Consider the following 13,822-nt stretch of genomic DNA (forward strand, 5'->3'; position numbering starts at 1 on the left):
ATTCAAGTTTCTCTGATCCCAAAGCTGGTTCTCACCTGCTCTACCATCTTGTTTTTCTCCTTGAACATAGGTAAGAATGAAAGCTTCATGACTCAGAGGGTTTAAGAAACGGGCTTTCAGAGTTTTAAGTCCTTAAACTCACAAGCAATACACTAGAGAACATGAACCCAAGCCTTATAGAATGTAACATGAGTGGTTCAAATACAATCCATTTGTACTTAGTTGAAGGAAAATCATAGTGGGCTTTAAGATTTCTCTGAGAGCTTTGGTCATTGAAAATTAGATTGTAGCCGGGCGTGGTGACACACACTTGTAATCCCCGCACTTGGGAGGCAGAGACAGGAGGATCGCGCAGGTTCGAAGCCAGCCGCGCATGTTGACTTAGGAGACCCTGTTTCCAAATAAAAATGTAAAAATAGGTCTGGGAGTGTAGCCCGGAGATAGAAGGGCTTCCAGGAACTCCAGTACCACCAAAAAAAAAAAAAAAAAGAAAAGAAAATTAGATTGTATTTTGCCCCAAAATTAATTTAAAAAAAGAATAGCACTCTTGGGAAGAATATATTCATATATTTACTTTTCTCTCTCTTTCTCTCTCTCATATATTTTTTCCCCATCCTCCACCCTTGGTCAATTCTGTTTACTTTTACAAGTATCCACTGAACACTAACCCTAACTAACTTTCCTTACGGCTGGGTAAGACCACATGTGATATAGGTTTACCACAAAAATGATTCCTGCCCATCAGGATCTCACTGCCTAACGGCAAGACAGACACCTACTGTACAAGACAATGATATAAGGGTAAAGAGAAGCACCCACAAAATACTATGAGAAAATAAAGGATAATAATAGTAACTAACAATGAGTATTTACACTAGGCTGACTGCAGAGGCTGGCTGTTGGAGGGCCGACCTGGTCAGAACTCCCTACCCTCCACTCCCACCTCACTTCCCTTAGCCCTCCAGGCCCTCCACCACTTCAAGAGAAAAAGTGCTGAAAAGTGAAAGTGCTGCCCTAAATTCTTTTCTTTCTTTTTTTTTTTTTTTTTTCGGTGCTGAGGATAGAACCCAAGGGCATTCTACCTCTGGGCTACACCCTATTTTTTATTCTTTATTTTTAAACAGGGTCTCACTGAGTTGCAAAGGGCCTCACTAAGTAGTAGCTGAGGCTGTTCGCGAACAGTGATCCTCCTGTCAGCCTCTGGAATGCTGGGATTACAAGCGTGCGCCACCACGCCCCACCGGGGTCTGGCTAAGTTGTTGGGAGCCTCACTAGATTGCTGAGGCTGTCTTAGAACCAGCAATCCTGCTGTCTCTGCCTCCCAAGTACTGGAACTACAGGCATGTGCCACTACGCCCTCCTAGAGGTCACATTCTTAAAAGACCTCCCCTTATGATCAGGTTTCGCAGTAAGAGTTCATTCAGGGGAGCAGAGCCACCATGGATATTCTGAAAATAAGGGATTTATTACAGGAATGAGACTTTATCCAAGGTGGAAGGAGCTGGGGAGGTGAGTATCTGCAAGGATTTCTAGGATAATTAGAGAGGGGTCATTACTCTCTGGAGGGCTAGTTGAGATCTTTCTCTGGGCACATCGTCTGCTATAGTATCTGACTACAGAGATCTCCCCAGAGGAGTGGCTGGAGATCCTGGTCTGCCTTCCAAGTCTCATGCCACGTCCCCTTTTGGCCAACTCCGTTAAGAGTCCTTTTGGCAGAGCATTCTGGAAACATACTTCTCAGTCTGACCATATCCATTTGCAGAATCCAGCACATTAAGAAGTGTTTGATGTAAATGAGATGTAGCTGACCAAATGTCCAAGAAGCAAAAGGAAAACCACATGTTTGGACAGGCATCCTGGTACATGTAATCCTAGTGCTTGGAAGGCTGGGACAGAAGGATTGCAGGTTGGAAGCTGGCTTCAGCAACTTAGGATCCTTGGCAACTTAGCAAGACCCTGTTTAAAAAAACAAACAAACAAAAAAAGGCAGGCATGCTAGTGCAAGCTCGTAATCCCAGATTCAGGAGGCAGAGACCAGAGGATAGATTCTGGGACAGCCTCAGCTATTTAGCAAGGCTCTTCACAACTCAGAGAGAATCTATTTCAAAAATAAAAACACTAGCCGGGCGTGGTGGCGCACGCTTGTAATCCCCGCGCTTGGGAGGCGGAGACAGGAGGATCCCGTTGGTTCGGAGCCAGCCTTGCTGGCTTAAGAGACCCTGTTTCCACATTAAAAAAAAAAAAAAGTAAAAAATAGGTCTGGGAGTGTAGCCCGTGAGAGTGTATCCCGGAGGTAGAAGGGCTTCCAGGAACCCCAGTACCACCAAAAAAAAATAAATTAATAATAATAATAATAATAAAATAAAAATACTAAAAAAATAGGGCTGGGGGCGTAGCTCGGAAATAGAATGTCCTGGGTTCCACCCCCAGTACCAATAGACAATATCGGGAAAGCTCTAAAATCACCCTTATTTTTGTCTATAAAAAAGCAAAGATGACGGAACTGTTTTTTTTACAATGTTATTTGTCCTGTAAACAAAAAAAAAACGGAGGGCCTAATCTCACTATAACAGATCCAGCTGTCTGCAAACTCTTCCCCACCCTAACGCAATTAGACTTCCTACTTGCAAAGCTTCTCTACTACCGGTGCGGAAGCCCGGCGCTCCCTCGGGCCCCGCCCCGCCAGCTCAGCCCCGCCCACTTCCTGCCCGGCGATCTTCTGACGTCAGGAGCGCGCCGAGGCGCCTAAACAGCGGTTCGTCGGCCGGAAGTGCTCGGGCCGGAAGTGCGCCTAACGCTGAGCGTGGGTGGGATGGCCGCGGGCCGGTTCTTGCTAAGTCGGCTCCGAGCGCTCTTCGGTTCCATGGCTCAGCCCCCACTCGAGGGTGCGCCCTCTTCTAGGGGTCTGCACGCGGGGCGCCGGCCCCGAAGGCTGTTCATCGAAGGCAACATTGGTAAGGGTTAGAAAGTGGCTGCCAAGCCTTGGCCTCCGCCTCGCAAGTGATGAGAGGCTGGGAAAGGCAGCTGGCCCGGAGTCCTCCCCCTCGTCTCCACCCCCATTTGATGCCCCAGACCTGCCAGCCTGATCTGAGCCGCCTGAGCGTTTCTCCTCCCACCGAACTGTGGGTCTTCGCCGCTTTGGTTGTTAGGGCATTGGGCCTTAGTACCCGCCCACAGGGACACATGTTTGGGGTGTAGAAGCCACACTGGCGGTAATTTGGACAGGAATCCTATTAACCTTGTTAGGTTGAAGTGGAAGCGACAAACGGTGCACTTCCTAAGATAGGGTTACCAGATATAGCAAAAACAAAAAATACCTACTTCACATAAACTTTAAGATAAACAACGAAAAATTTTTAGTGTGCTTCACTCGCAGTGTTCTGGAATACACTGAAAAAAAAAAAAAAGAGCATTCATTGTTTAACAGATTTAACTGTCCTGTATTTTATTTGGCAAACCTACTGTGAGGAGTTTCTAAATTTCAGTCATTTGAATGCCTCTCACTGTTTTTACCATGCCCCTGTGTTAATTGCACTGTAATTTCTTAATGTTTTTCTTAGGAGGAATCACTTTTTGAGGTAAATATATATTTAAGATAGTTTTGTCAAGAAAAAAGTAATGATAAAGGAAAATGAAAACAAAACCTATCAACTTAACGTTCCTAAATTTGACTTGATCCTTTCACCTGCAAAGGCACTGAGCCATAAAAGAGGATTAGCAGGTGCCCAGTACTGAAGACATTCTAACAGAAAACAGAATTTATCATGTTATTCGTTCACCAAATCACTCTTTGTGATACTTCCGTTTGCCAGTAGTGTTCTTGGACCTGAGAATACAACTGTAAATAGAACAGATAAGAATCTGTGTGCATGGAACTCTTAATAGGTAGAAGTAGACTAATGTAAATAAAGCAAGATAAGATAAACAGTATATTAGCTAGTAATGAATATGGTAGAGAAAAAATCAGGGACAAGAGAAGTCATCATTTTAAATAGAATAGTCAAAGCCAGCATGTCTGTAATCCCAGTACCTGGGAGGCCAAGACAAGAGGATCACAATTCCAAGGCCAGCCTTAACAATTTAGCAAGGTCCTCAGCAACTTAGTGAGTCCCTGTTTCAAAATAAAATAGGGCTGGGACTGTGGCTTAAAGATAGAATACTCCTGGGCCCAATCCCTGGTACCACAATAAGTAGGGTAGTCAAGGAAGGCTTCACTGATAAAATGAGATTCAATCTCACACCTGAAGAGTGTGAGAGAATGAACCATGTGGACCACTAGGAGAAGCATCTTCCAAGCAGAGGAGCAGACAGAAAAGTCCTGAGGTAGAAAATCAGGGAATCCAAGGGACCCACTGCACCTGTAGTAGAGGGAGCAAGGAAAAGAGTGGAGGGGCGGCTAGATTGTTAGGACTTCATAGTCCTTCGTGCATGAGACAGCCAGTGGATGGTTTGAGAAGTCAAGTAACAACGGCACTCGGCCGACATGTTGAAAGTAGAAGATGTTGGGACACCATTGGAATAAGTTATGGCGAAAGTAAGACTTAAGGTAGGGCCAAAGTTAGTGACAAATTGAATGTGTAGTATGAGAGGGGTCAGTGATGCTCTCAGTTACTTTGATGTGAACAATTATATTTTTCAGTACTGGGGATGGAACCCAGGGGCATTCTACCTTCAAGCTACACCTCCAGCCCTAGTTTTTATTCTTTATTTTGAAACAAGGTCTCACTAAGTTGCAGAAGGGCCTAAGTACCTGAGACTGGCTGCATTCCCACAGTCCTCCTGTCTCAGCCTCCCAAGTACTGGGATTACAAGCATGCGCCCCATGCCTGGTTTGACTTGAACAATTTTTTTTGTGTGTGTGTGTGTGTGGTACTGGGGGTGGAACCCAGGGGCTTTTCTACCTCCAGTCTATACTCCCAGACCTATTTTATATATTTTTTTGGAAACAGGGTCTCACTAAGTTGCTCAGAGCCTCACTAGTAGCTGAGGCTGGCTTTGAACCTGTGAGATCCTCCTGTCTCAGCCTCCCAAGCACGGGGATTACAAGCATGCGCCACCACGCCCGGCTGACTTGAACAATTTGAAAGAGTCCAGATTTTCTTAAATGGAGAAAAATGGAAACATATTGGAATGATGGTTTCAAGGTTTTGGTTTTAAACATGTTAGGTTAATGCCTAGTAGATACCAAGTGGAATTGTTGATACGCAGTTGATATATAAATCTAGAATGCAGAGAATCTGTGGCTATAGCTGTACATGTAGATGATTTAAAGCCAGAAGACTGGGTGAAAAGGACTGAACCTTGGAGCATGCAGAGACTAAGAGAAGATTGGGGAGTTGGGAAGAACAAGCAGAAGAGAGTAGGGAGTAAAGACTACTGAGTTAGGAGAAAAGACAAAAGGGAATCATATGGAAGCCAAGTAAGGAAGTTGTTCAGAGATAGGGAATGATAAATTATGTAATAGTGTTTAGGGCTTAGGTGAACTTGATAATAGTCTTAAGAGTGGAAGGAGTTAAAGCCTTATTGGCGTAGACTTAATGAGAATGAGTGAGGAATCGGAGACAGCCTTATAAGGCAACTGTTGGGAACATGTTGTTGAAAGAGGATTCATGGTGTCATAACTGAAATTGGAGATGGTATGAGAGTTTTTAATCTGTTTTTCTTTGTGAGAGAGGTAATCCCTCTCTCAAATGTTTTTGTTGTTGTGGTGGTGGTGGTGGTACTAGGGATTGAACCCAGGGGCATTCTACATCCATGCTATATCCACAGCCCTATTTTATTTTTTATTTTGAAACAGGATTTCACTAAGTGAGTAAGGCTGGCTGTGAACCTACAATCCTCCTGTCTTAGCATCCCAAGTACTAGGATTGCAAATGTGCACCACCATGCCCCGCTTAGAGCATGTTTGTGAGATAGTAGAAATGGGCTCTAAGAGAAGAAGAAATTTGGTGAAGCAGCAGAGAGGATGTAATTACTAGAATGCTCCTTAAGTAAGCAGGAAGGAATGAGACCTGTGGTCTAGTTGGAAAGAGTTCAGCCCTAGCTAGGAGCACAGTTCATGCTTAGGACTAGGAGGGATGGCCAAATGTATGCGTTCTTTAACTTCAGCAGATGAAGTGGGAACTTGGTAGTTTTTTTTTTGGCTGTGTCAGTTTTCATAGTGACACAGGAAGAAAGGCTATAAGTGAGTTCTGGAAGAGAAAAGACATGAAATAGTCTAATTAATGAAAGAAAGAAATGTTAAATTGCTAGGCAGCATTAAAGATGCACTTGGAGCTGGGTGTATTGGCGCACTCTTGTAATTCCCTCGCTTGGGAGGCTGAGACAGGAGGATCGCGCAGGTTCGAAGTCAGTCTCAGCTACTTAGTGAGGCTCTTAGCAACTTAGTGAGACCCTGTTTCCAAATAAAGTATAAAATAGCTCTGGGGGTTAGTGGTCGTGTAAGAGACTATTCACCACAGCTGTGTGTTTTTCTCCAGACAAATCAGAAACATTGAAAGGAAGGATCTGTTATCTATCTAAAGGTGTTATTTAAAGATATCCTGTTCTGTACTCTGAGAAACAAACCCCTAAAGCAAACTGTCCTTAGATGCCAGAGAACTTCACAGATAAATTCTTTGAACAGGTCCTATTTTCCTGATCTCCTAATTTCCTGAGCTCCTAAGTTTTCTGATCTTTGCTTCCTCACAAAGCTAGATTCTGTGTTTCTTGTTTCCTGAGCATCTACTGTGTGAGTCCAGCCTCACACTGAGCACAGCAGTAAACATGTTACTGCTCCTCTCCTTCAAGGAACTCACAATCAAGGGGGGAGGACAGACTTCTAAATATAATTCCCATGCTATGTGATGATCAGACACTCAGGATATCTACAGTAGGAATTCTCAAGGAAAAGAGGAGAAAGAATGTTCTAGGCACAGGAGGTAAAATTTGCCAGCGTGGTAAAGGCTGAAGAAACACATTTAGTTTTAATAAAAGGGAAGTAACTGGATGTGCCTGGAGTTTAAGAGACCTGTACAAAGGAGAAGAGAGGTTGAAAGGATAGGATTTTCCAGATGCTAAAGAGCCTGTGGACCATGCTAAGAGTTATCCTGTTGGCAGTGGCAGGCTGTTTAAGTGTGGAAGTCAGTATATGCTTAACCAGGTTAATTTTTTATGGAAATTGGGTATCATTGAATAAAAAGAAGGCTCCATGAAGTAGATACTTTCTTTTTATGTATTATTTGCTGCAGTACCCATAGTGCCTTGTATCTAGTTGATAGGATGAAAGAATGATAAATTGGAACAGTTTAAAGTAGATAGACTTTAGTTTCATGGCTATTGTAATTGGAAGAAAAGGAGCAGGCTTACACAGAGAAAACATAATGGGTTTTTTCTTTTCTTTCTTTCTTTTTTTTTTCCAGTATCGGGGATGAAACCCAGGGGCATTCTATGTCTGAGCTACACACCCAGCCCTATTTTTTATTCTCTATTTTAAAACAGGATCTCACTTAGTTGCAAAGGCCTCACTAAGTAGCTGAGGCTATCTTCGAACCACAATCCTCTTGTATCAGCCTCCCAAATGCTGAGATTACAAGCGTGCACCACCATGCCTGGCTTGTTTGTTTTCTGAGGTTTAATAGAATGTGTTATTTTAATACTATGCTTTTATTGGTGCATTACGGTATCACGTAATTAAATCATGTTGACAGTGACATACATGCACACAGCACTTGGTGTTCCCTTCCTCCCCATTTCTCTCTCTTTCTCTTTTTTTTCTTTTGCGGGTCTGGGGATGGAACCCAAGAGCATTCTACCTCTGAGCTACACCCCCTGCCCTATTTTTTATTCCTTATTTTGAAACAGGGTCTCACTGAGTTGCAGAGGTCCTCACTAAGTAGCTGAGGCTGTCCACGAACCGCGATCCTCCAGATCTCAGCCTCCAGAATGCTGGGATTACAAGCGTGCGCCACCATGCCTGGCTCTCTCTCTCATTATAAAAGACTGCGATTGATGTTGATGTGTTGAAATAGTACTTTTAGAGCTATATGGATTGACAGGCCTGGTGGCCACTTGGAGATGACAGATAAAGAGGGTACAGGAGGAAGGCACTAAGTTTGTAATTTGGATACTGACTCTGAAAGCAGAAGATAGAATACCAGATGTGGTCTGGTGGAGGTAACAGTGATACATTTTGTATGAAATGCCTATGAGAGCCCCATGCTTGTTGTAATCCCAGAATTCGGGAGGCTGAGACCAGAGGATTGCGGTTCGCGGACAGCCTCAGCTACTTAGTGAGGCCCTCTGCAACTTAATGAGACCCGGTTTCAAAATAAAGATCAAAAAATAGGGCAGGTGTGTAACTTGGAGGTCAAATGCCCCTGGGTTCCATCCCCAAACCCACACACACAAAAAAAAATGCCTGTGAGATATGGAGAGATGGATATCCTGAGACAGATTGGAGTATGTGCCTGACATCCTAGAAATGGAGCTGAGATTGCAGACGTGGGTGTTAATTAACTGGTAGGGGTAGTTGTTGAAGCCTTGGAAGTAAATACAGTCGACAAGGAAAGAGTAGTGCGAAGCGGACTGGGGACTTACTCTGACATTTTTACTTTCATCTATTTACTGTCCATCACCCCACATTTCCAGATGAGTCACTTCTTGGTGGGCTGTTAAAACATTCTATGCCCACAACTGTCACAGAACTTGAGTTCTGTTGAAATTGTTTACATATTTAACACCCTCCTTGGGTCAGAGCCACCCTGTGTCCTAGTCATCTTTGTATTCCTGGCACCTACCCCACTATACTCATTCAGTGATTCTCGAATCCGGTGGAAGTTGGTCATTGGTACCCACAAAACTGTTTTTTGGATGGAAGATTTTGGTTGTCAGGGCTTTTTGTTTCTGGTGTTTTGTTGTTGGTTTTTTGATAGGGGCTTGCTGTGTTGTCCCTTCTGGTCTCGAACTCCTGTGCTCAAGAGATCCTCCTTGCCTCAGCTTCCCAAGGACCTGGGATTATAGGAACACCACTGCACCAGGCTCAGTACTGCTTTTTAAGTCAAAAGTTACATTTTTCCCCCTAATCACAGGTGGCATCCCCAAACAAATCAGAATGATAGTACCCATTTGGGAAACCTGAATAGGAGAAAGTGAACCCTGGTCCTAAACAAAAATTGGATATGTTTAAGTAGGTCTTTTTTTTTCTTCTTTTTTGTGGTACTGGGGATGGAACTCAAGGCTTTCTACCTCACAGCTACAGCCCCGACCTAGTTTATATTTTATTTGGAAGCATGGTCTCACTAATTTACTGAGAGCCTCACTAAGTGGCTGAGGCTGGCTTCAAACCTGCGCAATCCTCCTGTCTCAGCCTCCCAAAGTGGGTCTTACTTATTATAGTCCTATCGCTGATTCCTGTTAATTTGATCCTGAAGTTACAGATAGCAACATGTAAGGAAAATGGATCAGTAAACAACTGATGGCATCTATCTAGCATGACTTATAAAGCCATATGCAATGTGTGATTGAAAGTCAAAAGCTTGGTACCTCAAATGCCTGAAAATCTAAAAAAATAAAATGTCTAGCCCATCTTTTCACAGTATTCATCACTGGAGTGTATTATCATCTCCCAAAGCCAGTTATTTTGTGAATACACATGTAAAGATTGCTGTCTGAAATATAATTGTCAGTGAGTCATCTGAAACCATTCTTGCTTTTTATTTTCAAAACCCAGCTAGAGAGGAGGAAACTGTTTTACTCTTCAGTGTAGAGAATTGGACAAGCAGTAGAGGGCTTCCCCAATAACACACTTCCTCCAACATTCAAAATGAGAAATTAACATCATTAATGTGTCTCTTTTATTGAGTATAGAAATTGAGCAAAGAATCCTGGAGAGGGGGAGAACCTGTTTGCCTCAAATACTGTATTTTGGATTCCCTTTCTGTGATTCACCTCATTCCATTCATCCATCCCTGTTCTTAGTTCCTGGCTAGATACTCAGGATGCAAAGGGAGCAAGGTACAGTCTCTATCTTCAAAAAGTGAGCTCCCAGTCTATCTGGAGAGACTGAAGAGTGAACAGATGATTACAGTGTAATACCTTGGTATACCAGAGCAGGCAGTAATTAACTCTGCTAAGGATGAAGTGCAGCTGGAGAGAGTTCAAGGAGGCTTTGCCGAAAAAGTGACAGTGGAGGGATGAATCACTGTGTGGGCAGAGTGAGGGAGGAGGGCACGCCAGATCAGAGTGGCGCTTTTGTGCCAAATGGACGAGTTTGCATCACATTCTGGAAGCTGTCAGGAACTTTTTTTTTTTTTGCAAATAGTTTCCCATGAAAATATAATAAGAGGAATCAAGGTTAAAATGTATTAAGTTTCTTTTAAGCCTGCTGACTGATTAAATTTGCCCAGAATGCTTTTAGGCTCAGAGTCTGAGATCCTGCGTATTTAGTCTCTATTCTCCAATAGACTTAAGTTCCTTGAGGGCAAAATCTCAGCCCAGTTCATCATTTTAGAGCTACTTACCATTTAGTAGTCCCTCCATGAACGTGTTGGTTGAATGAATGCAGTGTCAAATGTAGTTCCTGACATAAAAACTAAATTTTGGGGGGAGGGAGAAAAGTTTTAAAGGTATTAGTCTTATATTTACTGCATTTGACTTTGGTAAAGGATTTCAGAATTGGATTTATCTGCTTCATGCTTTCCATTTTGTTCAGGAAAAGAAAATTTCCTAGAGGTGATAGTATATTTAAGTAAAGTTTCCATTAAATATATCTGTACTGAATGTAAAATAATATAATAGATTACTTGGAGTATTACATCAGATATTGTCTTACTACTACATTTTAGCATAATATAGATGTATCATTAGCATTGTAGTTAGTAAAAGATTTATGGGAAAAGAAAGTCCCAACTTAGGAAAAGACAAATATTAACAACAGAAAATCCTGGTCAGATTTATAGAATGACAATCATGGAGCTAATAAAATCAACATGTTGAAGTAATATATTCAAAGTATAAAGTCCTGGTGCATACAAAGTCCACTGATAGTCAGGTCCCTAAAGGAAGTTTTGATGCTGGTTTTGAGATCAGATAGTTCCTAAATGTTGTGATATTAATAGTGTGTTGAAGCCAGAAGTGGTACACACTTGTAATCCCAGTCCTTGGGAACCTGAGACAGGAGGATTCCAGGTTCAAGACCAGCCTCAGCAACTTATATTCTCCTCTCAGCAACCTAGCAAGACTATTTAAAACAAAAAATAAAAAGGACTGGGAGTATAGCTCAGAGGTTGACTGCCCCCTGGGTTCAATCCCCAGTACCACCCCTCCCCCCCCCAAATTTTCTTTTTGAAAGACAGCAACCTGGAATTTAATTTTAAATTTTACTAAGTCTGAGATAAAGGTGTAAAAATTCAGAATTGCTTGAAGAAGTGAGGCTTTCTGTAGACATGGGTATTCTCATCACTAGGAACACATAGCACTGGCAGTAAAGAACCAAACATCCCCTATTATGAAGCCTCTAGGAGTTTGCCATGTTTGGGGCTTTTTGTTTCTTTGGTGTTAGGGTTTGAACCCAGGGCTTTCTACCTCTAAGCTACACCCTCAGCCCTTCTTTTTTTTTTTTTGAAACGGTCTCACTAAATTGCTGAAGCTGGCCTTAAACCTGTCTCAGCCTCCCAACTACTAGGATTACAGGCATGCACCACTGTGCCCAGCAAGTTGTTTGTCTTTAAACAAACAACAGCATCTAAGCAAGAAAAAAAATAACTGTTTAGATATCGCAACACTGGAAAAGATATGCTGTCTCTGGTTTTATTATAACTACCTAGCTTTTAATTTTTGTTAAGTAATTACTCCACATCTCTGAGTGGAGCCTGGTACAGGTCAGTTCCAGTGAAAGTAGTTTAGAAAATACTGCATAGTGGTGAATTACCTACATTTCCTGCCCTTGCAGCATGGACGGCACAGCTGTCAGGACCTTCTGCCACCATTTACTGTCATCTGCTGTAGCTGGCTTCTGATTACTAGACCGGCTCTCCAGAAGCCTTGGAATGGGGAGTGGGGTGCAGAGTACTCTGGATATCAGAAGTGATTGTTCCCGTAAATGGAACCACATATTTCCCATCATATCTAATTTGCCGGCATTCTAGGGTTTGTGTGTTTAAATGGCATGAGTCGGATTCGCAGAGTCCAGACTGCCCTTAGATGAACTAATAGTGTCTGATCTCAGAGGTGAAGTTGGCACTTCCTGAACCCATTCCTTCCTGTCTGTCTCCAATAGTTTTATTGTTTGTTTGTTGTTTTTTGTGATACTGATGGAACCCAGGGGCATTCTGCCTCCAAGCGACACCCCCTGCCCTATTTTTTTTAATTCTTTATTTTGAAACAGGGTCTCACTGAGTTGCAAAGGGCCTTGCTGAGTAGCAGAGGCTGGCCAAGAACTGGGAACCTCCTGTTTCAGCCTCCTGAATGCTGGGATTACAAGCATGTACCACCACGCCCGGCCTCCAGTAGTGTTTTTTTTTTTTTTAAGATGTCAATAATTCTAACAATCATTCAATCCTAACCATCTAACAAATCAACTACCTTCATATTCTCATATTATTCAAAGTGTCTTTTTAGCTTGTAGCTTTTCAGCCAAACAGGGACCATAATTCAGATTTACTGAATAACTTGTGACCTAAATGTTGACCACTTGGCCAAATATTTTGTGCAAAGGCCTACTCAGGATAGGCAGGTGTCTGAAAACATGAAAACTCAATAACCTGCTAACAGACCAGAGTGGTGGGAATTTGGTGTGAGCTAGAGAAGTCCTGAACTTCATGGAGGAGGTGGGATCTTAGGATTGGTAGGAAAAAGGCTTTAAAGACAAGCCTAGGCAGGGGGAAACATGTATTCACTCGTGTGTGGGAAGAGCAGGGGCTGAGCAAAGTGAAAAGGCATGTGCAAGCTGGGTGGAGGTGGGGACTGAGACAAGCGTGACTACAGAGTGCACAAATTCATGTTGTTTGTTCTGTTCCTGTGTATTCAGACAGGAGTTGGGGTGATGTGTAATAAGTGTCACATATTGGATGTGTGGGCTTTTGTGCTGAGACATCAGCACTCCTGATCAGTAACCACAAGTGGCTGGTAGAATTTACTGGAATGGTGTCCTTCTTCTTTTCCTTGATTCCATTTGGAGTCCTTCAGAGAGTGGAGAAACGAGAAAGACCACTCCCTATAGAGGAGACAGAGCTCCAGATAAACTGAAGTTTCATTTTAGGAGTTTTTCACAAATGTAGGTGTCAGAGGGAACCAAACTTAATAGTTATGTTGTAGTGATTCAGCCAGAACATTAGACTAGACTTTGTTTTCTGCCCTTAGGAGACTCATCTTCAACCTTGAGAAACACAATTAAAATTGCAATGATGAAGTCTTACCCAGAATACCAAACCAAGCACAAAGAAGGATTAGGTAACCCACTTAAGGTGTCAGGTCCTGGAGAGGTTTCACATAGGAAGTGCATCTGAGTAGAACTTTGAAGATCAAGAAGGAGTTGGCCAGATGAAGACAGTAGGTGTTTGAGAATGAGGGAAAGCAATGCAGAGTGACATTTGTAGAAGAGAACATGGCATAATTGGAGTCAAGAGTTTAGTCCAGCAGGAGTGCAGAAAACAGACTGGAGAGGTATTTGCAGGGACAGACCCTGTTGTATCTCGTAGACTGCTTACAGGTTTGATTTTATCCTGAAGGTAGTAGAGATCTGTCAGAGGAGTTTAAGCAGTGTTCATGTGCAGTGTGGCTGCAGTGTAAAGGCTGAGTTAAAGAGAAGAAGGCTGGGGTTGGAGAGACCAGAGGTGATGAGGAC

At 42.8% G+C, this 13,822-nt stretch overlaps 1 protein-coding gene across 1 annotated transcript in view; it reads left to right on the plus strand.

Annotated features, from left to right (window-relative positions):
* Positions 1-2,812: 2,812 nt before the first annotated feature.
* Positions 2,813-13,822, plus strand: part of DGUOK (deoxyguanosine kinase) — a gene marked incomplete at both ends in the record, with an annotated part of 42,295 nt that continues 31,285 nt past the window's right edge. Inside the window, one exon of the mRNA XM_080711270.1 lies at positions 2,813-2,954. Coding sequence (XP_080567396.1) covers positions 2,813-2,954 — 142 coding nt within the window. The remainder of the gene's footprint in view (positions 2,955-13,822) is intronic.

This window comes from Muscardinus avellanarius (genome assembly GCF_963383645.1).
Source record: "Muscardinus avellanarius genome assembly, chromosome: 15".
NCBI classification, from domain to species: domain Eukaryota; kingdom Metazoa; phylum Chordata; class Mammalia; order Rodentia; family Gliridae; genus Muscardinus; species Muscardinus avellanarius.